The sequence below is a fragment of the Bufo gargarizans genome, chromosome 9, assembly GCF_014858855.1.
Source record: "Bufo gargarizans isolate SCDJY-AF-19 chromosome 9, ASM1485885v1, whole genome shotgun sequence".
Classification (NCBI taxonomy): Eukaryota; Metazoa; Chordata; class Amphibia; order Anura; family Bufonidae; genus Bufo; species Bufo gargarizans.
Genome location: NC_058088.1, coordinates 113,008,185 through 113,034,221, shown reverse-complemented (window position 1 = coordinate 113,034,221; position 26,037 = coordinate 113,008,185). Strand labels below are relative to the sequence as shown.

At 43.8% G+C, this 26,037-nt stretch overlaps 1 protein-coding gene across 1 annotated transcript in view; it reads left to right on the top strand.

Moving 5' to 3' along the window:
- Positions 1-20,457, top strand: part of OGT (O-linked N-acetylglucosamine (GlcNAc) transferase) — a 36,063-nt gene extending 15,606 nt beyond the window's left edge. Inside the window, exons 4-22 of the mRNA XM_044268627.1 lie at positions 33-101; positions 2,591-2,707; positions 5,645-5,724; positions 6,458-6,653; positions 7,264-7,404; positions 7,485-7,585; positions 7,671-7,824; positions 7,914-8,015; positions 8,179-8,358; positions 8,489-8,647; positions 8,780-8,869; positions 8,951-9,076; positions 13,151-13,321; positions 14,742-14,858; positions 15,170-15,337; positions 15,444-15,596; positions 17,438-17,690; positions 18,298-18,421; positions 20,146-20,457. Of these exons, the coding sequence (XP_044124562.1) occupies positions 33-101; positions 2,591-2,707; positions 5,645-5,724; positions 6,458-6,653; positions 7,264-7,404; positions 7,485-7,585; positions 7,671-7,824; positions 7,914-8,015; positions 8,179-8,358; positions 8,489-8,647; positions 8,780-8,869; positions 8,951-9,076; positions 13,151-13,321; positions 14,742-14,858; positions 15,170-15,337; positions 15,444-15,596; positions 17,438-17,690; positions 18,298-18,421; positions 20,146-20,320 (2,676 nt within the window). The 3' untranslated portion in view covers positions 20,321-20,457. The remainder of the gene's footprint in view (positions 1-32; positions 102-2,590; positions 2,708-5,644; positions 5,725-6,457; positions 6,654-7,263; positions 7,405-7,484; positions 7,586-7,670; positions 7,825-7,913; positions 8,016-8,178; positions 8,359-8,488; positions 8,648-8,779; positions 8,870-8,950; positions 9,077-13,150; positions 13,322-14,741; positions 14,859-15,169; positions 15,338-15,443; positions 15,597-17,437; positions 17,691-18,297; positions 18,422-20,145) is intronic.
- The last annotated feature ends 5,580 nt before the right edge of the window (positions 20,458-26,037 follow it).

Sequence of the window (26,037 nt, the reverse complement as noted above, 5' to 3'; positions counted from 1 at the left end):
CTGCTCATTGATATATATTTTTTTCCTGCTAGGATTTGTACTGTGTGCGCAGTGACCTGGGTAATCTACTTAAAGCCCTAGGTCGCTTAGAAGAAGCTAAGGTACGTTTCCGGTTTCCTGGCGCTAAACTATTCTATTGCAGCATCAATGCACTGATTCATCAGTTCTGCCACAGTTTAGCTTCATACAGTGTTTACTGCGGTGTGTTAATAGAATGAGGCTGTAAATTAAGAAGCGTGACCCAAGGAGTGTAGTGGAATGTGCAGCACCTCCAAATTCTGAGGAGCTGTCCAGCTGTTTGGTAAACCTGTGTGGAGGTTTCCAATATGCAAAGGTACTTCTTAATTCTTGTCAGCCATTTACAATTGGCCTTAGTCCCCTAGGTCATCTCAGCTGATGAACTTAGAGGCACTGCAAACCCAAACCAAAGATCCCACATTTTTTTTTTTTTTTTTTTTAACTTCTGTTCCCGCAGTACATGTTTCTTCTTTATGGAAGAAAGGCTGTTAGAAAAATAAAACCAATCTGTTGTGGGATACTTTACCATCGTAATAGGATGGCTCATTTAAGAAGGATTGAGGCTGGTTTGTATTAAGAGAATGGATTGATGGAAAGAAAACAATGTTATATGAAGGTGGCTTCTAGCAGTTCAAAGAAAAACATAACCAAATTTTTATTTAATACATTTTACAGCTTTGCACTTGGTTGTGAACTGTGATTGTGGATTTTTTAAGTCTTGTTACAAGCCACCTTGTGCGTCTTGCGCCGCTAGGGAACGGAGTTGGGAGAAACGCGAGGTCAAGTGTGAATATCCTCTGTTGCTCCAAACCCCGCGCGCATGCAATCGCATGAAGTGCTAATGACGTATAGCTGTCCATTTGTCATGAGACCTTAAAGTTAGTGAATTGTATTAACCGTGAGATCGCAAAGACTGATCTAGTTATCTTTCATCTAAGCTATGAAATTAGTAGAAGTACGTAAACTTGAATTTTTTTTAATTCTTTTTACATTTTGTGGTTCTCGGCCCATCAATTGGATAGCTAACACATTGCACTTCGCAGCTGCTTTAGCGTCACTGGCATTAGGAGCAAACCGCGCCCGCTCAGGATGCTGATCTCTTTATTTCAGACTTCTGGAGGCACCTAGTGTGAATTAAAGCAAATATTTCAATCAAATATGACTTTCTTTGTAATCAGTGCATTTTGAATATCAAACCAGCTGTTTCCTCATGAGAAACCCAAAATTTATAATCTGCCATTGAGAGCCTTTCTTCCAGCCATGCACTTTGCCACCACCCCTAAACCTCCTGCATGATGAACATGAAAGCAAGCTTTGTCCTTGTCTAAATCATAGAGCATATCCAAAAAGCATTTCACTTGCTTTGTTGAGATCTTTTTACTAATGATATTGTTTTATTTTCTCTCTTGTTTTTGGTTTTTACCACTGATATTGTATTTAGAAGGTTTCAGGTGGGTGAAAACTGCTATTCCATGCGTAAGGTGCCTCGCTGAAGGGAGCTCGAGGCCTGGATCTAGGCAGACATGCACCTCCTCCTCTTCCAGCAAGGAACGCACCGAAAAGTCACATGAGAAATATGGTAACGGGTTTGTAACTGCCACAACAAAACCATTTGCTCCATGCCTGAATCCTTCTGTCTTGTGGCTTCCAAAAACAGCTTAAAATGTTTTATTTACAAGCAATTAAAGTACAAAGTTACATACCAATGGCCACAATTCTTTAAAGAAAAATAGACTACATAAGAGAAATTGGAGCTAGTTTAGATGTAAGCTTCTAACTTCCAGATATTCATTATTATTTTTTTCCTTTTATTATTTCCTCTTTGTTTGGACTGAATCGTTCTGCTCCTCATCATGCGCTGTGAGCCTGCAGTAACGCAAAGGCTGCGCCGCGGTTTGCGCCTTGCGTGAGGAGGAATCTAAGTAGACAGTCAATTTGATGATTAACCTGTACTGTGTGAAACAATTGGGTTTCTAGTTCTGTTGTGGAAGGGAAGGGTTGGGACTTTAATTTCTCCTCCTTTAGTTACTCTTCCTATACTTTGGGTCAGTGTATCAGGTTGGCTGTTTACTTTTGCCAGTGCGTCGGCAATTTGCGGCATTAGCGTAGTATTGCGGTTTAGCATGGGAGCGCTTGCGATTTTTGCGCTTGCATTACAGGGACCCAAACCTGCTTTGCAATTTTATCATTTCTGGTTTCTGTGCCACTTTTTGCTTTACATATAAATATACGGGGTGGGCACTGCAAATAATGCCATGGGGTGAGGGAACGTCTTGCTTTCCAGTCTTTTTCCCAGAGAAGAATATATTATATAAGTAATTCTCATTAGGAAATAAAGTAATTTCACCAATTGCACTTGTTTCCTTATGGCCTAACTCAGAAATGGTTGCTTGCATTTGGGTGTGGGTTTGTGCAGGCGTAGGACTCATCGACTTGCGCAGTGTTCCAAGCGCTGGCACGCCTATACTGCAGGTTCACTTTTTGGTCGTTTGGAGAATGGGTTGTAACATTTTTTTCTTTTCTTTTTTTCTCAAATTCCTTCTCTTCCTTTCGTCTGCTGAAATCCTTAAAGGCTTGTTACCTAAAAGCAATTGAGACACAGCCAAACTTTGCAGTTGCATGGAGTAATCTTGGTTGTGTATTTAATGCACAAGGAGAGATCTGGCTTGCAATTCATCATTTTGAGAAGGTATGTATTCTCACAGAATTGCCTTACTAACAAAACTATTTGAGTTTTGTTATATTAAAATAGTGAACAATATAGCATTTACTTAACTGTTGCTCCTTAGACCTGATGGAGGTCATGCGAGCCCATAAAGTTTTTTCATAGGAATAATTGTGCTTTTCTTCTGAATGCCGTATGTTTTATGTAACAGCTCTTTCATTACATTCCATGTTAGGCTGAGTTCACATCGGTGTTCAGCCTTTCCGTTCTGAACAGGAAGGACGGAATCGGCATATAACTGAACCGAACGGAGCCTTTGGACCAGATAGACTATAATGGGGTCCGTTATGATTCCGCTCAGAGGAAGATTTTTGAGGCGGAGACAAAAGTTGAGCAGACAGCACTTTTGTCTCCACTTCAAAAATCTTCCTCTGAGCGGAAACCTAATGGACCCCATTTTTAGTCTATCAGCATCCTATAACTGAGCAGGAGAACGGAAGGCTGAAAGCTAATGTGAACTCAGCCTGCCTTCTATTTTAAAGAGTAACTAAACCTTTGAAATTTTAATATGATGTCCCCAAATGCCCTAAAACAAGTTTTCTAATATACTTAATTAATTTTGTATTCTTATTCTTTTCCATCCCTAAAGCGCACCAATGTGCGCTTAACTCAGTTCTTGGTACACCACTGACTGCTCAGAGCCTCCTAGTGGCAGCTGGGCATATACCCATGGTGCTGTGTCCCCCAATGCCATTCACGGGAAATATGCATTCCTGCCCATACACTCAGCGCTGCTGCTTCATTCATAAATTTCACACTCCGTACACCGCTGAGCAGTCAGTGGTGTACAGACAACTGAGTTTTAATTGCACAGTGAACTTGTTTTAGGGCATTAGGGACTAGGGTTGTTGCGGGTATCGAAATTTCGATACCCAATCGATACTTTTGTCCCGGTATCGATACGATACCGGGATTTCCGTTTTTTCGATACTGGGCTGCGCTTCTGCGCAGTCTAGTATCTCTGAACATGAGCGCGCTGCTATCGGCGCGCTCATGTTCTCTCTCAGCAGCACGGGGAGAAGGAAGCTGTCCTCCCTCCCCCTGTGCTGCTGCTGCCGCTGCCACCAATGAGAAGCGAGGGGCGGCAATGAGAAGCGAGGGGCGGAGGAGGGGCAGCGCCGGCAATGAGAAGCGAGGGGCGGAGGAGGGGCAGCGCCGGCAATGAGAAGCGAGGGGCGGAGGAGGGGCGGCGCCGGCAATGAGAAGAGAGGGGCGGAGATGGGGCAGCGCCGGCAATGAGAAGCGAGGGGCGGAGGAGGGGCAGCGCCGGCAATGAGAAGCGAGGGGCGGAGGAGGGGCGGCGCCGGCAATGAGAAGCGAGGGGCGGAGGAGGGGCGGCGCCGGCAATGAGAAGAGAGGGGCGGAGGAGGGGCGGGCGCACTGCGCCACCAATGATAGGATTATTTCAACACAGAGCTGCGCCCAGCGATGCCCCAGCACTCACCATTAGTCCTGGGCGCCGCTCCGTTCGCCTGCAGTGCCCCATTACTGTCTCCTCTCCTGCTCCACATGCTGCTGATTACTATCGGAGCGATGGGAGGAGACATCAGCTTCACTAGTAGGCGTTCCTTCTCCCTGCGCTGCGATTGGACAGCGCTACAGCCAGGGAGAAGGAACGCCCACTAGTGAATCTGATGTCTCCTCCCATCGCTCCGATAGTAATCAGCAGCATGTGGAGCAGGACAGGAGACAGTAATGGAGCACTGCAGGCGAACGGAGCGGCGCCCAGGACTAATGGTGAGTGCTGGGACATTGCTGGGCGCCGCTCTGTGTGGCCTGATAGTGAAAGTCTGGACTCATATACAGTAGTCAGTCTTTAACACATACAGGAGGCGGGTGCCGGCAGCAGAATCGCATTGCCGGCACCCTGCCCCTGACAGGGAGCTGCGATCAGCGGCAGTTAACTGCCGCTGATCTGCCAGTACCCGCCTCCTGTATAAAGAGGTAGTTATCATTGCCCCCCCCCCCCCCCTCAACCCACCCATCCCATTAAAATCATTGGTGGCACAGTGTGCCGGCCCCTCTCAACCCCCCAGTATTAAAATCATTGGTGGCAGTGGCCACAGGGACCTCTCCCCCCCCCCCCCCCCCCCCCCTCATTGGTGGTGCAGTGGCAGCTTCTGATCGGAGCCCCAGCTGTGTAAGCCTGGGGCTCCGATCGGTTACCATGGCAGCCAGGACGCTACAGAAGCCCTGGTTGCCATGGTAACATCCCTGATGCTGTGTGCACAGAGCAGCAGGGACAGTGTGGAGTCCTATTCACCCTAATAGAGATCTATCAGGCTGAATAGGAAAAGGGATGAAAGATCCCAGGTTCTAGCCCCTAAGGGGAAAATAGTCATTAAATAAAAAGTGTAAAAAAAAACAAACAAAAAACACTAAAATATGAAGTATAAATCACCCCCTTTTCCCAATTTCACATATAAAATATTTAAATAATAAACATATTACATCGCCACGTCAGAAAAGTCCAAACTATTAAAATATATAAAAAAAAATCTAGGTGGTGAATGCCGGAACAGAAAAAATAAAATAAAAACTGCGCGATTCGCCATTTTTAAAAATGAGGAATGCACGTGGCTTTTTTTGTTTATTTTTTTCGCGTGGTATCGAATGGTATCGAGTATCGCAATACTTTTTCATGGTATCGAAACCGAATCAAAAAATTGGTATCGCAACAACTCTATTAGGGACATCATATTAAAATTTCATTCAAAAGTTTAGTTACTCTTTAAGCTCTGTGTTATGCGCTGAAATGTTCCTGTTAATATTCTTATGGTTCAAATATTGATTTTGAAGCTCAAAAGTGGCCGTTTTCCCATGAGCTGTCTAGGTGCATTGAGATTGGTCTGCAGTAATATTTCAGCTCAGTTATTTGGTCTGCTTTTCATTGTTTTTCAGGCAGTAACTCTTGATCCTAATTTTCTGGATGCCTACATTAATTTGGGCAATGTCCTCAAAGAGGCTCGTATATTTGACAGGTAAAAAGTTGTAATGGGCATCTAGTCTTTATTTTTTATTTTTTTTATCATTCCTTAAAACACTGGTGCCTCTTGACTCTGCTCCTCCCCATCTTCTCATTGAGGATAAGGGGGTTATTGGATAATGGGTTATAATTTGTCTAATGATGCCCCTAGACATTAGAATAAAAAAAAATGTGGTTTGTGTTTGGTTTCACAGTAGCTGGAGTGCTGAAGGTTGCTCACCCCTGCCTTAGTGAGTATTCCTCAGCAGCTGTTTTTATTAAGGAGGTTGCCCCATCTTGGCCTTTCATGGCCAACATGGGAATAACCAGTAAGTGGCGGCCGGAGGAGTTGGAGTTATGGAAATAGTGGACAAGCTGGCATACCATGGTCTCCATAACTCCCATAGCAATGGGAATGGTGCAAACAGCAAGGCATTGGATGTTTCCATAATTCTGGCCACCGCCCTGTCTGGCATATTCCTATCTCACCCATAAAAGGCTCAGATGGGACAACCCCTTTAAGATAAGTAGCTACATTCAGGACAACTGCAGTTTAGGTTACTAGAAGAAAATCAGCCATATAATGCAAAGTGTATCTACCATATGATTCCATACTTATTGTGCTGAAGGCAGAGCAATAGCATTTTGGTGAAACTGTGAAGATAATTATTGTCCTTTCTTTGCACGTTGTGGGCTGCACAATACTTTACCTATGTAAGTGAATATTTGCTTTCTGTTTTGACTTTTAGAGCTGTGGCAGCGTATTTGCGAGCTCTTAGCCTCAGCCCAAATCATGCTGTGGTTCATGGAAACCTGGCTTGTGTCTACTATGAACAAGGACTTATTGATCTTGCAATTGACACGTACCGAAGAGCTATAGAACTTCAACCACACTTTCCTGACGCTTATTGTAATCTTGCTAATGCCCTCAAGGAAAAGGGCAGTGTAAGTAGAAACAGAAATTTCAACTGCTTTTATATAGCTTTACTCGTTCATGAATCGAACACAGTTGAGTCAAATTATTATTTCCAATATCCAGAAAAACTTCCATGTGCAGCATGGAGACCACAGCTAGATGGGCTGGGAGTGACTCCATAAGATCCTGGTAGGTGGTCACGGGTTGTGCATCCCACAGCTGCTGGAGGGGGCGTGGGGAGGATCCATAAAGTGAGCACAACAATCAATGTGACCTCACAGATGCTCAATTGGGTCCAAGTCTGGGGAATTAACAGGCCAGGGTAGTACATGGAAGTCTTGTCCATGCTCTTCTGTCCATGCTCTTCAGAAATACTGCCACGCTTGGCCCAAAAACCAGTCATCCCTTTTTTTTTTTCTCCCTACCAAGCCATCTTGTGATACGTGACTTTCCACATGAGCTACGCGATGCCAATGTTGAAAGTAGGAATCGCTCATAATAATGTGACTCGACTGTAGTATTTGGCTACTAATATCCTGTTAAACTTTTTATTTATAGGTTGTGATATACTAAATTCTGCTTTTGTATTCTTCTGCTTCAGCTGACATAAATTTGCATGTTTTTTATTTTTTCTTTAAGGTGGTTGATGCTGAAGAATGCTACAATACAGCTCTTCGCCTCTGTCCAACTCACGCAGATTCTCTGAATAACCTTGCCAACATTAAGCGAGAACAAGGAAACATTGAAGAGGCTGTGCGTCTCTATCGGAAAGCTCTTGAGGTAGATACTGATTAAGTTGTTGGGTACAGTTTCCTATTGTGCTCTTAAAGTTGATTAAAATACATTATTTTGAATTTTAGGTTTTCCCAGAGTTTGCAGCAGCTCATTCAAATCTTGCCAGTGTTCTGCAACAACAAGGAAAACTTCAAGAAGCTCTCATGCATTACAAGGAAGCCATTCGGTAAAGCAAGCTTGTATGATAAGTCAGCAAAAAAATGTTGTGTGTACATGCACGTGATTTCTTAAGGATCGATTTTTCTTTTCAGAATCAGTCCAACATTTGCTGATGCTTATTCAAATATGGGGAACACATTGAAAGAGATGCAGGATGTCCAAGGAGCCTTGCAGTGCTACACCAGAGCGATTCAGATCAATCCAGCATTTGCTGATGCCCATAGTAACCTTGCATCCATTCATAAGGTACATAAATGTTTATTCTGTGCTTAAAATCGAGACTTGCATTATTGAGAGCACTTGGGCAATGAACATGGTCCCTCTTTCCCTCTTAGGACTCTGGTAATATCCCAGAAGCAATTGCTTCGTACAGGACTGCTCTGAAGCTCAAACCGGATTTCCCAGATGCATATTGCAACTTGGCACACTGTCTTCAGGTGAGAGATGCTTTCATTTGAAGCAAACAGTCTTTTATCGTATGTAAGCACTTGGAAGCATCTCTAGGGCTCTGCATACCTTGAATTCAAACCTGCTGTTGGATATATACGTGTGACAAATGAGATAAAGTGACATCTCTTACCTAGATGACTTCTTTTTCAGATTGTCTGTGATTGGACGGACTATGACGAGCGGATGAAGAAACTAGTCTGTATTGTAGCAGATCAGCTGGACAAGAACAGACTTCCATCCGTACATCCACACCACAGTATGCTGTATCCGTTGTCTCATGTTTTTAGGAAAGCCATTGCTGAAAGGCATGGAAACTTGTGTTTGGACAAGGTAAAATTTGTTGCATTATTTTTTTTTTTTTTCTTGGTTGAGATTTCACAAGTACAGAATTAAATGTGTTCTAATTGGCTATCAGTTACATTTGGTTGTGATTGTTTCATAAAACGTGGTTGTCCTGCAGATTAATGTCCTTCACAAGCCACTTTATGAGCATCCAAAGGATTTGAAGGCCAGTGATGGAAGACTAAGGGTTGGTTACGTCAGCTCAGATTTTGGAAATCATCCTACCTCTCACTTGATGCAGTCAATACCTGGCATGCATAATTCAGACAAGTTTGAGGTAAGAAGACATTTGTCTATCTTCATTCTTTCTTCCATACATTATCTCTCTATCATGTGTGTTAGGACATACCACATGTTTAGTTTTGGCTTGTTGTACTACTTTACATCAACTGCATTGTATTTTCCTCAGGTCTTCTGTTATGCTCTCAGCCCTGATGATGGCACAAACTTCCGGGTAAAAGTTATGGCAGAAGCAAACCACTTTGTTGACTTGTCCCAGGTGAGACATCTTGTTCTTCTCGCTGTGTTTCATCTGTTTTAGCTTTGAATTCTCATTCAAATCTAAATTTGTATTTTGTAGATCCCTTGTAATGGAAAAGCAGCTGATCGCATACATCAGGATGGAGTCCATATTCTAGTTAATATGAATGGCTACACCAAAGGAGCAAGAAATGAGCTATTTGCACTGAGAGCAGCCCCAATTCAGGTGTGTAAGCAGTTAAATAGTTATGTTTTCTTATAGATCCAAAATAGAACATTATTATAGATGATTTTATCAATGACTCACTCTGGCATGAATTTTTCCTGCCCTGCTTCCCCATCCCCCAGACACCTGCTAGCTCTGCCCTCTGGTCCTAGACAAGTGCGGACCCCCTTTTTCCTTAATCCTTCCTGCCCAGCTTCCTGTTTACACCAGCACCTGATTACTGGGGTTCTACCGCTCGTATAGGTGCCATAATGTTATTGAGGCCGGCTTCCTAGTTTAAAAAAAGAAACGTGCGTTCATGTGGGTTCCCCTCAGCCCTAGTCAACGCAGGACCACCCTGTCTGTGTGGTCCCAGCCTGGGCCCATGTCCTATCTCTGATAAGGAGGACTTCGCATAGTTCCCAATCCGCCCTCCGGGGCTGTTTGGTTGATATTTCTCCACCATCGCAAATCCCGTGGAGGACAGCTGAAGTATTCCCAATCCACCCTCCGGGTCGTTTGGTAAGTCTCAACCTGCGCAATTCAGTGAAGGCTCTCTGCAGGATTTCCAATCTGTCCTCCGGGGCCGTTTGGTTAATAATTCTCCACCTTTGCAAATCCCATGGAGAACCTCTGGAATTCCCAATCCACCCTCCTGGGTCGTTTGGTTGATAATTCCCCACCTGCGCAATTCCAGTGGGGGACAACTGGAACTTCCCAATCCACCCTCTGAGGTTGGTTGATTCTCTGCCGTGCAATTTTATACAGGACCACTGTTCCCAATCCACCTCCCGGGTAGTTTGGTTGATAAGCCCCCACCTGCGCAGTCCGCAACTGCCAGGGGGCGAGATTCTGAGAGGTAGACCTGCATGCTAGCGGACCACAGCAAGTCATCTTCTCCTCGAATATCTCCAGGAGGAGGAGAATCACAGATTCAGACCCTGACATGAATCCAAAGCAATCTTCTAAGATAGTCTACGGTGGCCAGCAGCACTTGTCGTAGGCATTAACCCCTTCCTTAGGCGGAGTAATTGCACTACTTCAGTATACAGTACTGACCTTATATATTGTCCCCTTAGGTGGACCAAGTACAATAACGTGCTGGACGTATACATTTCCCCTTCTGTGTGGCGGAATTGCATCTCCACTGGGTTCAGTACCTGCTGTATTCATTAGCTTCTTCCATAGGAGGCGCGATGACATGCTCACTGGTTACAAGGTGAGCTGTATGCATTACCCCCGACTTGGGGGCTAATTGCACTCCCACAGTGTACAGGACTCTCCATATGCACTAGTTCTCGTCGTGGGCATTAACCCCCCCCCCCCTGTTCAGTGCCGTTCCAGGTAGAGTTTTTAAGGTTGCTCTACTTAAACTGGAGCAGTACGGTACGTGGCTTCTACAGATTTGCGCTGACGGGGCAAGCGCAGGCTACTACTGTGGAGGCGGTATTGCGTTACCACTACATACTTGGGGTTCGTCCTGTCTGTTAAGATATTTCGTCAGGTGATGGACTCTTCTAGCACTGAGTTCGGTGGCCTTTTGCGGGAGGCCCCCTCCTCTGCTGGGGTATGGGGCTAGCTATACAGTGTGACTCCCCTTGCCTGGTTTCCTCCTCAGGCAGAGTTTTTTGCGCAGCCACTTAATCCTTGGCTACTTCTGTATAGTGCCAGTCTGACGGGAAATGGACTTGGACCTAGCCTATTCTTCCCCTGTCCTTTTCCTCCTCTGGATCATGGTTCATGGACACCCCGCATGCCTTGGTAGTTCCTATGTTACTACCTTCCCTCATCTGCATTTGCACGGGGTATTCTTTTGGTGGCCTTCCATTCCAGACACGCTCCGGTCCTGACTGGTGGGCTGTGGCTCCCTCCTTCTATGGGGGACTTCTTCCATTGGTCTGGGTGTGCTAATGGTATCTACACGAAAGCTCCCCACCTTCTTTTCTCCTTGGCGGGAGTTCTCCCTTTTTTACGTGTTTCCCCCCCCCCCCCCCTCTCCTACCCAGGGTTCTATGGGAGGGTCATGGGGGGCATTCCGATAAATCCTAGTCGCTCCGGATTGGCCCTGTCACGCCGACCTCGTTCTCCCTCTAGGAGATGTCCCTTGGTCACTACCACTCAGACTACCTTCTTTCAGGGTCTGGTCTTGCATCGGCATTTAGGGTCTTGGTTGATGGCGTTGTTATTGAAACGGTCATCCTCATGTGGAGTAGGTTTTTCGGCAGACGTTGTCCGCACTATGATTCAGGCCGGGATCTATTATAGGACCTGGCGGTCCTCTTGGGCTTCTGTGAAAGCCGGGACATTCCGTCACTCAGTTTTTTTTTGTTTTTTTTTCTCCACGGTCCTATCTTTTCTACAATCGGGATTGGACCTTAGTTTTCTTCATGGGTCAGAGGGTTTGGCTCTTCTATCCTGGGGCAGCTTCCAGCGTCCTCTGGTGCCCATGGAAACTTTCCTTCAGGTAGCAGCACATACGGTTCCTCCGTGCCGTACTTTACCGCCTTGGGATCTGAATATAGTTCTCTGTGTTCCAGTCATCTCCCTTTGAGCCCTTGGGGAGATATCTCTCCGGCTCCTGTCCTAGAAGGTCGTTTTTTCTTGTGGCCATCACATCCATCAGACGGGTGTCAGAGTTGGGGGTGCTTTCATGCAGATAACCTTTCTTGGGTCTTCACAGGGATAAGGCGGTTCTCCGGCCCATTCCTTTTTTCTCCCGAAGGTGGGTTCTTCCTCATCAATGTAGAAATTGTCCTTCCTTCACTGTCCCTCTCCTTCACTCCCTAGAGAAGGGAGTTACGTCATTGACGTCAGGGCTCTGATCATTATTGGCAGCCTCCAGTCCCTTCCGGCATACGGAACCCCTTTTTTTTTGTCATCCAGAGGTTCCACGCCAGGGATTGGTGGCCTCAATGGGGGCAATTGCATGATGGATTCGGTCTGCACATGCTGTACCATTCCGCGCCCAGTGCGGGGTTCCGCCCTTGGGTGTCACGGTTCGCTCCACTGAGCGGAGGGCGCTTCTTGGGCTCTGTGTCATCGCGCTTCAGCTCCGCAGTTGTGTAACGCGTCTACCGGTCCTCCTTACACACATTCACAAACTTTTACCAGGTGCATACTTATGCATCGGCGGACGCTGCTTAGACCGCATGGTCTTGCAGGCGGCAGTTTCTTAGATACCAGCGGGGACGCTTGCTTCCATGGGTCTGGGGTTTTTCCCTCCCTGTGGGCTGCTTTTGGATGTCTCACAGTTCCTGTATTCCCCAATGAATATGGGTGGGCAAAGGAGATTTTTGTATAACTTACCAGTAAAATCTTTCTCACTCTTCATTGGGGGACACAGCACCCACCCAGTATTGTTTTTCGGCCACAGTTGTGGCAGTTGCTGGTTAGAACCCTGTTAGGTCTTTTGGCATCGTTGGTGTTCCACGTTTTTTCTTGGTTGGCTTGCTTCTCCTACTGCGTGTACACAAACTGAAGCTCTCTCTCCAGGCTGGAGGGGGGTATAGCTGCCAGGGGAGGAGCTAACAGCTTTTACTAGTGTCAACGCCCCCTAGAGGACATAGCTATACCCATGGTCTGTGTCCCCCAATGAAGAGCGAGAAAGAGATTTTACTGGTAAGTTTTACAAATCTCCTTTTTAGGTCATGTATTGCATTGTCCTCTTGGTCCTCAGTGTTATTTATGGTTTAGAAGGTGTCATGTTCAGATACTTATATCCTTAAAGTGTTTGTCTAGGCATACTGTAGTCCCTGATTTAATAATGGGTTGGATACCCAACGAGTATCATACACGGGTCTCACTTATTAGAATAGGTCCCACGCACTGTACTCGCTGGGTGTTGAACGATTGCCAGTTAAGTTAGTTGCATCTTGTGATGTCCAATGTGAAATGACGTGCAAGATTGACTAGACAACCCCTTTGTTTTAATTGTTCAAGTACTAGGGCACATGTTTTTGAGAATTTGGATCACCCCAACTAGGAGGAATGTGTGCACTTTGTCTTTATGCTGTGTCTTAAATGTAATAAATTGCTAGTTTGTCCTCTTTAAAGACAGCAACTGGTTAAATATGGCGTTGCTTTGATATTTTTAAGGCTATGTGGCTGGGGTATCCTGGAACCAGTGGGGCATCATTTATGGATTATATTATCACTGACAAAGAAACCTCTCCAACTGATGTTGCGGAACAATACTCAGAGAAAATGGCATATATGCCCCACACTTTCTTCATTGGAGATCATGCCAACATGTTCCCTCATCTAAAGGTACAGTATTTATGCTCTATACACAGTTCAACTGTGGGCACCAACAATGTCTTATGATGTTAACCTTTAGGTTTCTGAAAGCAAGTAGTAATCTGTTAACCCATTTCCAACATGCACCGTATATGTACAGCGCATGTCTAGCCTTTAAAGATGGCATCCACTTCGGTGAGCTTCATCGCCATCAGATGCATGCTGTTCTACACAGCAGACCCATAGAGGCAATGTCTGTGATTGGTGATGATGCACAGACATTTAACCCCTCAAATGCCATGATCAATTGCAAGCACGGCCTTTACCCAGGAGTGCTTTGCTCCTGGAGCCTGAACTGCTCCCCTGTGTAGCGATCAGAGGAGCAGTTTAGTTGCTATGGCAGCCTCGGACCCTCTGAAAGATTCCCCCCCCCTTCCTCATATTAAGTAAGAATAAAGAACAAACATCAGTATTTGCATCCCAAATGGTTTCTCAAAACTATACAGCCAGTGTCATATCTAGAACAGTATTTATTTTAACTGTCTAAAGCTTCTCCTAGTTGTCCATTTAAAGTATAACTGTCCATATCCATATATATATATATATATATATATATATATATATATATATATATATATAAAAAAAAAATTTTTTGGAGTATTGGATTGTTGTGATTAATATCACCTTGGTGGCCCTATTTCAACTTTTCACTGTGTATTCAATTACCCCTTAATTCCACTGTTTTGTTCCCTGTACTGCCTACTTTTACCTCTGCTTAAAAAGGGTTGCTAGGCATGGTCCGTCTGTGTTGAAGGGCGGAGCACGCAGCGTGCAAGGTCAGATTACTGACAGCCAGGGACTGTAAGTAAATGATTAAACCCAGGTCCTCCCCAGCAGCTGATAACAGTGCCTGGGCTGTGTGCACTTCTCCTTGTCCCTGCGCTTGGCAGACGCTCCCTCACTCAGCAGAGCTGGAGAATGCAGAGTTGAAGCAGAGCAGGGAAGGGAGATCTGCCATCTGCTCAGTGTATAAATGAAAGCAACATGTGGTAAGAGGACCCCTTTGTGCTGCAGGAGATTAACCCTTTAGGGGGAGGGCTCTGGTTACTGACACTTTTGGGGGGCTATTGTTACTGGCTAGTGAGGGCAGGCGGGATTAGCCTCAGGGCAGTGGCGGCCATCTTAACTGAATAGTGAAATTGCAGTTTTATGCAGACTGGTTGCTAAGGGCTGAATCTTATTAAATATGGTGCAAGTCAGTCTAATAGTATCTGATTCTGGAATATCATGTTATTAGTAACTACATATATGAAAATTGAAATTAGTGTCTAAGTGTGACAGTTATCCTTTAAGGCAAAAGAAGCAACAACTAATTTTGACGTGTTTATTTTATTTATTTTTTATTTCATGTATGGTCTTAATGATTTTTATTTTTATTTTTTTTACACAGAAAAAGGCAGTAATAGACTTTAAATCCAATGGCCATATCTATGATAACAGAATTGTTCTAAATGGGATAGAGTTAAAAGCATTTTTGGAAACCCTTCCTGATGTAAAAATTGTAAAGGTGAGAACACTTTTTTTAATTGTAAAAGTAGTTTGTGCTTTGTGTTCATTTTCTGTTTTTCTTCTGCGATACATTGGTTCCTAGTTTCTACAGATTCTGTATGATGATCAAACAGCAAAGGGATCCTAAGTGCTCCCTTCTGGAAAGCAAACATTGGTTGACATAGATGGCACTTTCGTAATCCAATAATTTTGTTTCTAAGCCACCTTCAGTGACAACTTTATTTTATGTCTTCAGTAAGAGGATTTACTCATAACCATGTTTTTCTGTGTCTATCTGCCCACATTTAAAGATTTGTTTCCCTGTTGTAGATGAAAGGGCCAGAGAGCGGAGACAGCGCTGATAGTAACGCTGCACTAAACATGCCGGTTATCCCAATGAACACCATTGCAGAAGCCATTATTGAAATGATCAACCGAGGTCAAATCCAGATAACAATTAATGGATTTAGTATTAGCAATGGTCTGGCAACAACACAGGTGTGTGAAAGCTGGAGTTCCCTATTCCTTTCTGCGCAAGTGGAATTATGTTCAGTGTCTTTTATTTCTCTTACTGTGAAAACGATATGTATTCTATTTTTTGCAGATTAATAATAAAGCAGCTACAGGTGAAGAGGTTCCTCGTACCATCATTGTTACCACACGCTCACAGTATGGTCTGCCAGAAGATGCCGTAGTGTACTGCAACTTCAACCAGCTTTACAAGATTGACCCTCCAACTTTACAGATGTGGGCTAATGTAAGTAGCTGACTTTTTTTTTTTTTTTTTTAAACCATGAATAGTGTGAAGATGTAATCTACTTTTAAGATGGCCTCCTCCTGTTAAGTGTGTTTTTTTTTTTTTTTTTTTCTTTTTTCTTTTTTCTGTAATACCTCAATTAGTATTGGTCATGTATCATTAGTATTTTTTACTTAGTTCCTTTTATCCCCTCTGCTACCAGAGCTGTACATGTACCACGCTGGAACGATAGGCAAACATGGTGCACGTTGCAGTGGGCGTCATGGCCGTCAGGTCCCTGCTGTCTCAGACAGCAGAGACCTGCGGCTAATTATCGCAACTAGCAATAATGCCAATCGTGGTAATTAAAGGTTTTAGATGCCGTGATCAAGTGAGATGATGGCATCTAAATGCGCAAAAAACGGACGCTTACGCTTCCTCGAGCGTTACTGGCATCCTCTGCAGCCAATGGGGATGCTGGTAATTGATTTGAATGGGCTCAGCCTTGCTGAAAACATTCAAAGTACAATTCTTATTTTGGCCACCAGATGGCAGGACAACATAAGAAATGAGCAATTCTCAATAATAAATGCACTTTAAAAATACGGTACATGATTCCTAAAAATAAAAAATATTTTTGTAGGTTCAAATGAGCTTCAAAATCATCACAAAAATAACAAACTTAAATTCCGTATTTTTTTTTGCCCTGTAAGATGCACCTAGGTTTTAGACGAGGATAATAAGAAAAATATTTTCCATTACACTTCAGTTCAGACCAGCAATCGGACCCCCAGTGTTAATCAGACCTCAGCTCACAGCCCCAATTAGACTCCCAATGTTATTCAGACCCCTAATGCCTCAGATCAGCCCGCCATGTCAGCCAAGCCATCAGCCTCCATTGTCAGCCATCATGGCCTTATCAAATCCACAGGCGTAGTTTGTGCTTAGACAAAAAGGCGCACCATAGGGTAATACCGTACAGAACAGGTAAATATTACTTTCAGAATAATGCTCACCTAGTGGAGTTGTGCTACCTGTAGGCACAACTTTAGATAAAGCTCATCAAGATGTAGACTGAAATCCCAGATGTGGGTTGGTCTGCAGCCATGGATGGAGGTCTTCCTATCGGAGATGCCTTTTCCAAAAACCAAATTCTCTTACGGCGCAAGGAAACTAACCATGGTCCAGATAGTTGAAGGCTGAGGTCTTTATTGCAGAATAACAACTGCCATCTTTTCATTGCTTCACTTACCCAAAAAAATTTAATACACTCAAAAAAATTGCACACTCCAAAATGGTATAAATAAAATCTACAGATTGTCCCGCTAGAAATTACCGCAGTGTGTCTGCGGTAATTTCTAGCGGGACAATCTGTAGATTTTATTTATACCATTTTGGAGTGTGCAATTTTTTTGAGTGTATTAAATTTTTTTTGAGCTCAGTAACCTCAAAAAAAGTTGAGGGTCAGAATGGGGATGTAAAAAATAAAATTTTAATTTTTTTTGACATTTTATTTTTACACTATTTAGACATAAACCTATACATATGGGGTATCGTACCGACCCAGAGAAAGGGCATGGGTCAGTTTTGCCGCAAACGGAACACCGTGCGAACAAAACCCGTAAAGGGTGGAGGAATTGCATTTATTTTCCAATTCCACCGCATTTGGAATAATATTTTTTTTTAACTGGTCCCACAACAAATAAGCCCTCATACAGCTATGTGACCGGAAATATAAAAAAGTTATGGCTCAAGGACGATGGGAGATGAAAATTGAAACCGCAGAAACGGAAAACCTAAGGGTTAAACTTTTTTGCAGCATTTTCCTTATTTAAAACCGTTTTCTTATTGTTCCTTTTCAGATTTTAAAAAGGGTTCCAAACAGCGTCCTGTGGCTGCTGAGATTTCCTGCAGTAGGAGAGCCCAACATTCAACAGTATGCCCAAAACATGGGACTTCCACAGTCCAGAATAATTTTTTCCCCAGTTGCGCCTAAAGAAGAACATGTTCGAAGAGGACAGCTGGCTGATGTTTGTTTAGATACACCGTTGTGCAATGGGCACACCACTGGAATGGATGTCCTTTGGGCAGGGACTCCAATGGTCACTATGCCAGGTAAAGGACATTCTCACAATGTTCTTCAGTTCTGTAATATTGGTGTTTATCTTTTGGCATTATAGATCTGTTGCAAGGTGATATTGATTAGACTGTAAGCAACACTTCCTGCTTGGAGATCCAGTCAGTGGAGCTTTCCATTGATTTGTTAATTTATTTCTGTCAATTAAGGCTTCGTTCACATCACCGTTCAGCCTTTCTGTTCTCCTGCTCCGTTTAGGAGCAGTAGAACGGAAAGGACTGAAAAGGCACATATAACTGATGCCAAACTGAATCAAACGGAGCCCTTAGGACCCCATAGACTAATGGGGTCAGTTATGTTTCCGCTCATGATTTTTAAGCGGAGACAAAAGTTGTGCATGCAGGACCTTTGTCTCCACTTAAAAATCATCTTCTGAGCGGAAACATAACTGACCCCATTATACTCTATGGGGTCTTAAGGGCTCCGGTTGACTCAGTTTAGCGTCAGTTATGTGCCTTATCCGTCCTTTCCGTTCTACTGCTCCTAAACGGAGCAGGAGAACAGAAAGGCTTGAACGGTGATGTGAACGAAGCCTTAAGTCCAATCTCACAGTAGCATAAGACATTTCTGTGTGTTTGTTTATAGGTGACACACTTGCATCTCGAGTTGCTGCCTCACAGCTGACCTGTCTTGGTTGTCCAGAATTAATTGCTAAAAGTAGGCAAGAATATGAAGAAACAGCAGTGAAAATGGGTACAGACCTAGAATTGTAAGTAACATGAACAACAAGTGACTTTACAGGTCCCCAGTCATTTTGAGTAGCAGCCAATACCACTTGTCCATGTTACAGTTGCAATATGTACATCACATAAAATCCTATGACGAGTGTTCTAGTGTTGAGGCTTCCAGGCTTTTCATTTTTGTAGGATAGGCTATAAATTTTAGATTGGTTAGGGTCAAACTCCTGGCTCCCTGAGTAATCAGCTATTTGAAGGGTCTGTGCTACTTGAATGAGCACTGCAGCCTCTTCAGTGCTTACAGTTTCAGACATTGCTACTGCAGAACGCTGTACTTATGTTGAACAACTCTTTTAAGAAACACAAATATCTGTCTAAAATCAGCCTTAGACTACTGTCACAGTAACCAACGTTGCAATATTAGCACCTGGCTGTGTAGGGCGCTTATATTTAAAAAAAATATATTTTGAGATGTGCTGCTCCATTCCCCCGCTGTGCCCCCCCCATTCACTTTTGCCTGCCTGTATAATTAGTAGCATCAGTACAGGGAGGAGGAGTCTGTTGTGTTTCTCAAGGGGCGTCTCCTTCTCCCAGTGAGCCAGTTGCAGCGGAGCGCGTCAGTCAGTGAGCAAAAAAGCTCACCTTCTCCCTGGCTGTGACTAGGTCCACTGCGATTGTATAGCTCACAGCCAGGGAGAAGGAGACACCCCTTGAGAAACACGGCGGTCTCATCCTCCCTGTACCAATGCTACTAATTGTCATACAGGGCAGCAAAAGTGAACGGAGCAGCGCATCTGAAAATAAATTAAAAAAGCGCCCTGACAGCTAATATATAAAGCTGTGTGTGTATGTATGTCCGCTAAAGGAATCTGCACAGTCGCATAAGCCACACCCCTGACCTGGTTAGGCCATGCCCACTCAGCAGACAGGGATTGAAAAAATTAAGTTGATCAACTTCTATCAGCTGCAGAGGTAGGAGGGAAGGAGGGTGACTTTCTCCGTGCAGCTCACACTCAGACATCAGTGCTGCTCTCTTAGAGTGAGCTATTCAAAAGGCCAAGCCCCCATCCAGTTAGGCCACGTAGCCTCCCACTCCGCTGACATGGATTGAAAAACAAAGTTAAAAATCAATTTCTGCACAGTGCCGCTGTCTGAGAGTGAGCTGTTCAAAAGGACATCCTTGTGTCCGTCCAGGCCCTGCGCCAGACAGAGGATAGGGAGTCTGAAAGCCGGACTGTCCAGCCTGAAACTGGACCTCGGCAGGCTGCTGTGGGAGGTCACAGTTAAGGGGATGGACCTCCTGTGGAGATCACACTCAAGGGGGTTGTGTGCTGTGATGCTCACTGTTAAAGGGGCAGGCTGCTGTAAAGGTCAAAGTTAAGGGGGTGGCTGCTGTGGAGTTTCAATTTTAAGGGACAGGGCATGTGGGGGGGGGGGGGGGGGGGCGGCGGCTGTAGATGCCACTGTTTTATAGTGGATAGTGTTTATCTTTTAACACACACAAACATTAAATGAAATAGATTAAATATACCCAAGCAAAGCCAGGTCCTTCAGCTAGTCTACTAATAAAGCCCTACACAGCCAGGTACTAATATTGTAATGTCAGTACCATTGAAAGACCCTCTTCAATTTTTTGAAAGTTTGTTCTGCCAAATGGTGCCTGCTTTATAAGGGGTTCTAACATTCACCACATGTACATTAGAGGCGGTCATACAGATCTAATAACATTATGTAATTTTTCCTTTTTTTTTTATAGCCTGAAAAAGATCCGTGCAAAAGTTTGGAAACAAAGGATATCTAGTCCGCTTTTCAATACCAAACAGTACACAATGGATTTGGAGAGATTATACTTGCAGATGTGGGAGCATTATGCAGCTGGTACTAAAACTGATCATCTCATCAAGCCAGTGGAAACCACAGAATCTGCATAACCAGACGTCCTCTACAAGTTGGATATTTGTTGCTTGTACATTTTCACAGTGGGGACACATGGAAATCATTTGTTTTCTCCTTTCTCTCGCTAAATGTGCAGGAAATCTTGCAAATCACCCTCCAGTTATGACTCGATGGACACTTTTTTTGTTCTTAAGAAATTTTTAGTTTTGTCTTGCAGTATGCATATTTCAAGTTTGGGCTTTTAAACATAAGTTCTGTGTATGTCTGCTAGCTCAAAACATTAATCTCAGCTTGAATCTTGTAGCTAACTGTGCAGGTTCGAAGAGTTAAAAAAAAAAAAAAATCACAAAGCATCATTAATGGTGTCCTAGTCCTTTTTATAGGTTTTATAAACCACTTGTAGCCTTTTTAATGTTTGGCATTTTGTTTCCAAGCAGTCCTGTACATGTGAGCTTTGATTATAAATGAAATGTGTTCAGAAATGTCTCCCTTCAGATGTCTGCTTGATTTGACATTTACTCAGCCTTTCCTCATGTCAAATCCTTATTTGCCTAATCCATTAAGTGTAAACTGCACAAATGGAAAGCACACAGCCTATAAATGAAATGTGCTGCGGAGGAGTGTAGAGCACACATACTGCAAACTCTTATAGTGTCCCACTATTTAATGGACTAAATGAGATATATTTGGTGTATGTACTTGTACTTTGCGCGCACTAGACTCCTTGAAATGTTGCTCATACAGAAACTTGATAGGGAAATGTTTCCTCGTTTTTTTTTTTTCATTGATCTTGTTTGGATGTAACGCTTTGTGTGGAAAATAAGCATGTACTGCAACAGATTAGAAGAATTAATGCGCCTCTGCACATTACTTATTTGACTTAATAAACTCAGTTGGCTTTTTTTGACTGTACAATTGGCACTTTTTATTCAAATGTATGAATGGGATTCTTCACTAGTAGTTTTCATTATGACACCCCTCAGTGGTTTTTCTTTCCCTGTGCAGGACAGTTGTGTGAAGAGATTGGTCTTTTTATTTATTTTTTGCCCAGGAGTTTTACAGCGCTCTACCCCTTCATGTTTGGTGATCATAATACCCTGTGGAGTGTAACCCACCCCTTATTTCAGTTAAACATGCGTGTTATCCCATCATCAGCGTTGTGACATTGCCACACAGGGTAGCTCATGTTCAGGAGGTAAGCGGGAGTATGTCCCAGCTATGCAGCGCATTGTGTTGTAATACATCCAGGTCAGGAGCTGGGGATCAGGTCACTTATGGTGAAGAGCATGGCAGAGATAAAATGGCACTAAGGAAGGCATGCATGAGAACTCAGTTCTAAGATTAAGGCCGAATGCACACGGCCGTGTGCGGGCCGTGGAACCGCGGCCTGGATCCCTGCTGAGAGCAGGAGCGCACGGCGCCATGGGTTGCTATGACGCCGTGCGCTCCCTGCTGCCGCCACAGTACAGTAATACACTGGTATAGATCATACCAGTGTATTACTGTATTGCGGCAGCAGGGAGCGCACGGCGTCATAGCAACCCATGGCGCCGTGCGCTCCTGCTCTCAGCAGGGATCCAGGCCGCGGTTCCACGGCCGTGTGCATTCGGCCTAAGGCTGCAGTTTCAGAGCTTGCTTGTAGCACAGGGGTCAGCAACCTTTGGCACTACAGCTTCTGGGAAAACTAAAACTCCCAGCATGCACATTTACTCAGTTCTTGTAATTCCCATATAAGTCAGAATAGGATTCTAGGAGTTGTAGTTTCTAAACAGCTGGAGATTGCTGAGCCCTGTTCTGGCAGGTCAGCCATGGATAACAGCCCGGAATCTGTAAGTTGGCTGAATTATGTAATTCCCACTGGCTAGTGAGGCTGGTTGTCTGATATGTATAATCAACCTTAGTCATTCTTTAGTTTCCATTGTATGTTTTATAGGGTGATAAGGAGATAACTAACAAGACAGTACCTGCCAATAGATGTGCAATTTGTAATAAAAAGCAGGAAGCATCGTTAAGAAACCACATTCTTGTGAATGGCATTGGGGGACACAGCACCATGGGGTATATGCCCAGCTGCCACTAGGAGGCTGAAACTAGAAAAGTGTTGGCTCCACCCAGATAAGCTATACCTGTCAGGGATGTAAAGAAATTGCTTTATATATAAAAAAAATCAAAATAATGCATCAAAAGAAAAATTATTCATAAAATCACAATTCATATAAACACCTCAAAGCGTTCAATCAAGAACCTAATTTTGTGCAATCCGTAAGAACAGGGTACAAGTGTCTATGCAAAAATATAAATTATTTATTATGCAATCAAAAATGTATGTAAATTTCAATGATATGCAGTACCCATATCCAACACAAGAATATTATGCAATACTGCTTTCTATTTGAGAGCGATACCAATCAATTGATTATGCACAGAAATTCAATCAAGAAAATGACAGATACGAGCCCTTGCTCTGCTAAAACTATGACCAATCTCGGATTGTATTAATAGTAGTGCAACAAAGCTTATTAATTTATTGGCTTGATATCAAACTAGGGAATATAAAGATTCCCAACAGAAGTTTTCTTGTGGTTTCAATATTAATCTTTTATTCAGTTATATGCATCGTAACTGAACAGCGCCAATATTGATGTACTACTACATGCATAAAAATCATACATTACCCGAGAAGGTAGGTGATGGGCAGAGTCTAGGCGAAGTCAGCTCTTAAGAGTTTTTCTGATAATCAAGATCCTTCTGCCAGCTTTCTTTATCCCCCCCTTTCTTTTTTTCTTCCTTTCTCCTTTTATCTTTGGTATGTGGTTTCTTGACCAAAAATGTATCAGATGAACATGCCTTCCTAGTTTGGAACTTTCCAATCATTGTCAGATAGGCGTGTACATTAATAAGGAATGTGACGTCATAACACTACCAAGAATGCACTTTTGCTACTGCTGTAGTGTTACCTGCTCATACCTAGGTGGCACTGTTGTATACCATTAAGGGTTAACTCATACATGCCTGACACCGTCAACACTACATATACCTGACATCTGGAAGCCTTCTCATACTTTGAAACATGAACCGATTATAATATAGATTTAGAGGAACATCTTGACACTTTTCACATTGTGGAATTTATGTTCAGATAAGAAATACAATGAAGCCTCTACTTCCACAGGTGGCATGTATCTTCTAACTGTCTAAATGATTGAATATTGGTTACAAAAAACACAACTTCCTCTGAGCAAAGTCTCATTCCCAGAAAGCCATACCAAATATTGACTATAAACTGTTCATCATAACTAGAATAAGTAGATATAACTGTTCACACTTCTGAAAAGGCACAACAAATCTCCCTTTCATTACAATGTAATCCAAGAGATTACACCCCATATATAATCTGCCCCCCCCCCCCCCCAAAATGTCCAAACGGCGGGATTTAATAAATCATTGTCTGATAGATGTTGCTTCTGATTTTCTCTCTCTGCATGAATACTCATCAGGTTCCTTTTTTAGTGAACCGATCTCAAGTTCAAAATGTCTTAATAGAGATGGAATTAACAGCTGATACCCTGGTGGCAATGACTGTGCCTGCTACGCCAAAGATTATGGCAGCTGTAATAGCAGAAATTAACTGCTTTGGTCGTTGACTTGTTAAAGACTGTTACCTGGTCAAGGTTTTCCTTGTCTGTTCCAGGATCTGTGTAATCCTTTCTTGGGAATAACCGACATGTATTTGATACCACATCTTTATCTCTGGAGACAAAATCTCAAGTGTTGAACTATCTTTCAACTGAGACGCGTGGATCCAAACTGACATAGATCTTTTGGGATAGAACCCTCTTATTTGTCAACATGAATCTTGTGGTATCCTGCAGCATTATTCCAGATGAATGGCCTGGTACAGCGATAGGCCTGACGTGGCACTCCTTCCCCAAGATTAGGACGATGTAAATAACGGCAACAACCCTCGATGCCATCTTGCGCATGTAATATATTGTATGATAAATATAAGCACATACATCTTCCACTTTTTATCACTCCTGCAAGAAAAGAGTTCACACTACCATACATCTTTGATATGGCATAGATTATTTTCTTGAACAAGCAAGTTCTCGAGTCACAAGATAATTCGTTACAGAGGAAAATACATGAGGATAGGTTGGTACATTTGCATGTTGATACTGTACTAATCCTGGGTTTCCATCTAGCTGAAACCTTTTATCTCTTTACTAATCATCATCCGGTAATCTTTCCATTTGGCAAAGTTATCAAAGAGCCATAAAAAAAATTCAATCTGTGTCTTTGCTGTCACATCCAATACCTTTGGAAATAACTATATGACAATATAGTGGCTTGTGATCCTGTGTCAAGTAAACCCCTGATTGGCCCGATAAGTTCATCTTGGAGATAAGAATCAAGAAAATATCGGCCTTTAACCTGAAATAAATCACATAAGAAATTAGAATGTTCACTTATTTGATGCTTTTTGAGGACCTGATACTTTTGCAGCGATGCGTCCTCTGGTGAACCCTGTACATTCCTGCTGCACGCAGGAGCAGAAGCCACCTCCTTTGGGGAAAATCATACATTTATGATATGCAAATTTTTTCACTACTAGCAAGTTGGGTGTTTACTTGCTGGTAGCCGCTGCATTTTCTGCTTCTAGACACGCCCTATCTCCTCTTGATAGACAGGGCCAATGAGCGCTCTCCTCCCGTTGGCCCCGTCTGCTGCTGAATTCCCGTGCCGTAACGTTCCTCGATCGACGCAGGCGTACTGAGTGAAGGACGCACGCTTGCCAGCTCCTTCCACAGTGCGCCGATGACGTCATCTTACACCCGGAAGAGAAGACTGCCGGCATCGCTGGGAAAGAGGCGGAGAGTCCGGTGATGTCGCTGGATGCTTGTTTCAGGTATTTGCCTGATACCAATGCAGCCATCGCTCCCACTAAATCCAACAACGTTTAAGGGGGCATAAAATTACTATATGTCATTTTACATACACTATACCACCAACTATTAGAACCAATATTCCCATATTAAATATATATCTCAAATAAATATATAACACACACACCGGCCCTCTTGGTTAGTTGGGCCTCCAACCACCTATGCCTCTCCCTGGCCTTCCTTTACTTTAGTCCCCGGCTTCTGCCTGGGACTGGGCCGCATCTTCCCTGGCCTCGGGCCACTGCTGCTCCGTTTCTCTGGTTTTTCCCTCCTTGGGCATCACTTCTCCTCAGGAGCCCCCCTCACCAGTTCTCTTCCTTCCGTAGGGCCCCTGGTCTCCCGCGGTTCCCTCCCGCCGACGGCACTCCATTAATCGAGGCCCCTCCCTGCTTCTCTCGGTCTCCTTCCCCTCCTATCCCAGTATAGCGTGGGCTTTTGCCTGGGGGCAGAGTTTGCCTCCTTCTGGTTAGTTCTTCCTCTGGGACTCCATCTTGCCAGCACTCCTAAGGGACGCTCTCCAATCTCATGCAACCTTCCTGGCACTCTCCTGTGACTGCTGCAGCATCTCTTCAGGGACACAATACCTGGGGTCCAGTAGGACAGCCTCTGGCTGGCTGCTTCTCACTCAGCCCTCATGTCCTCTTCCAGAGAAGACTCCCAGCCCCCTGCGAGTCGTCATGTATTATACGTGTGCCCGCTCTAATAATAAGTTGCCTTGCGGTCAGCCTGAGCCCATTTGTGCGTAGTGCCTTGCCCCCACAGACGCTCTCGGGACACCCTGACTGAACCTGCCTTGATCCATGGTT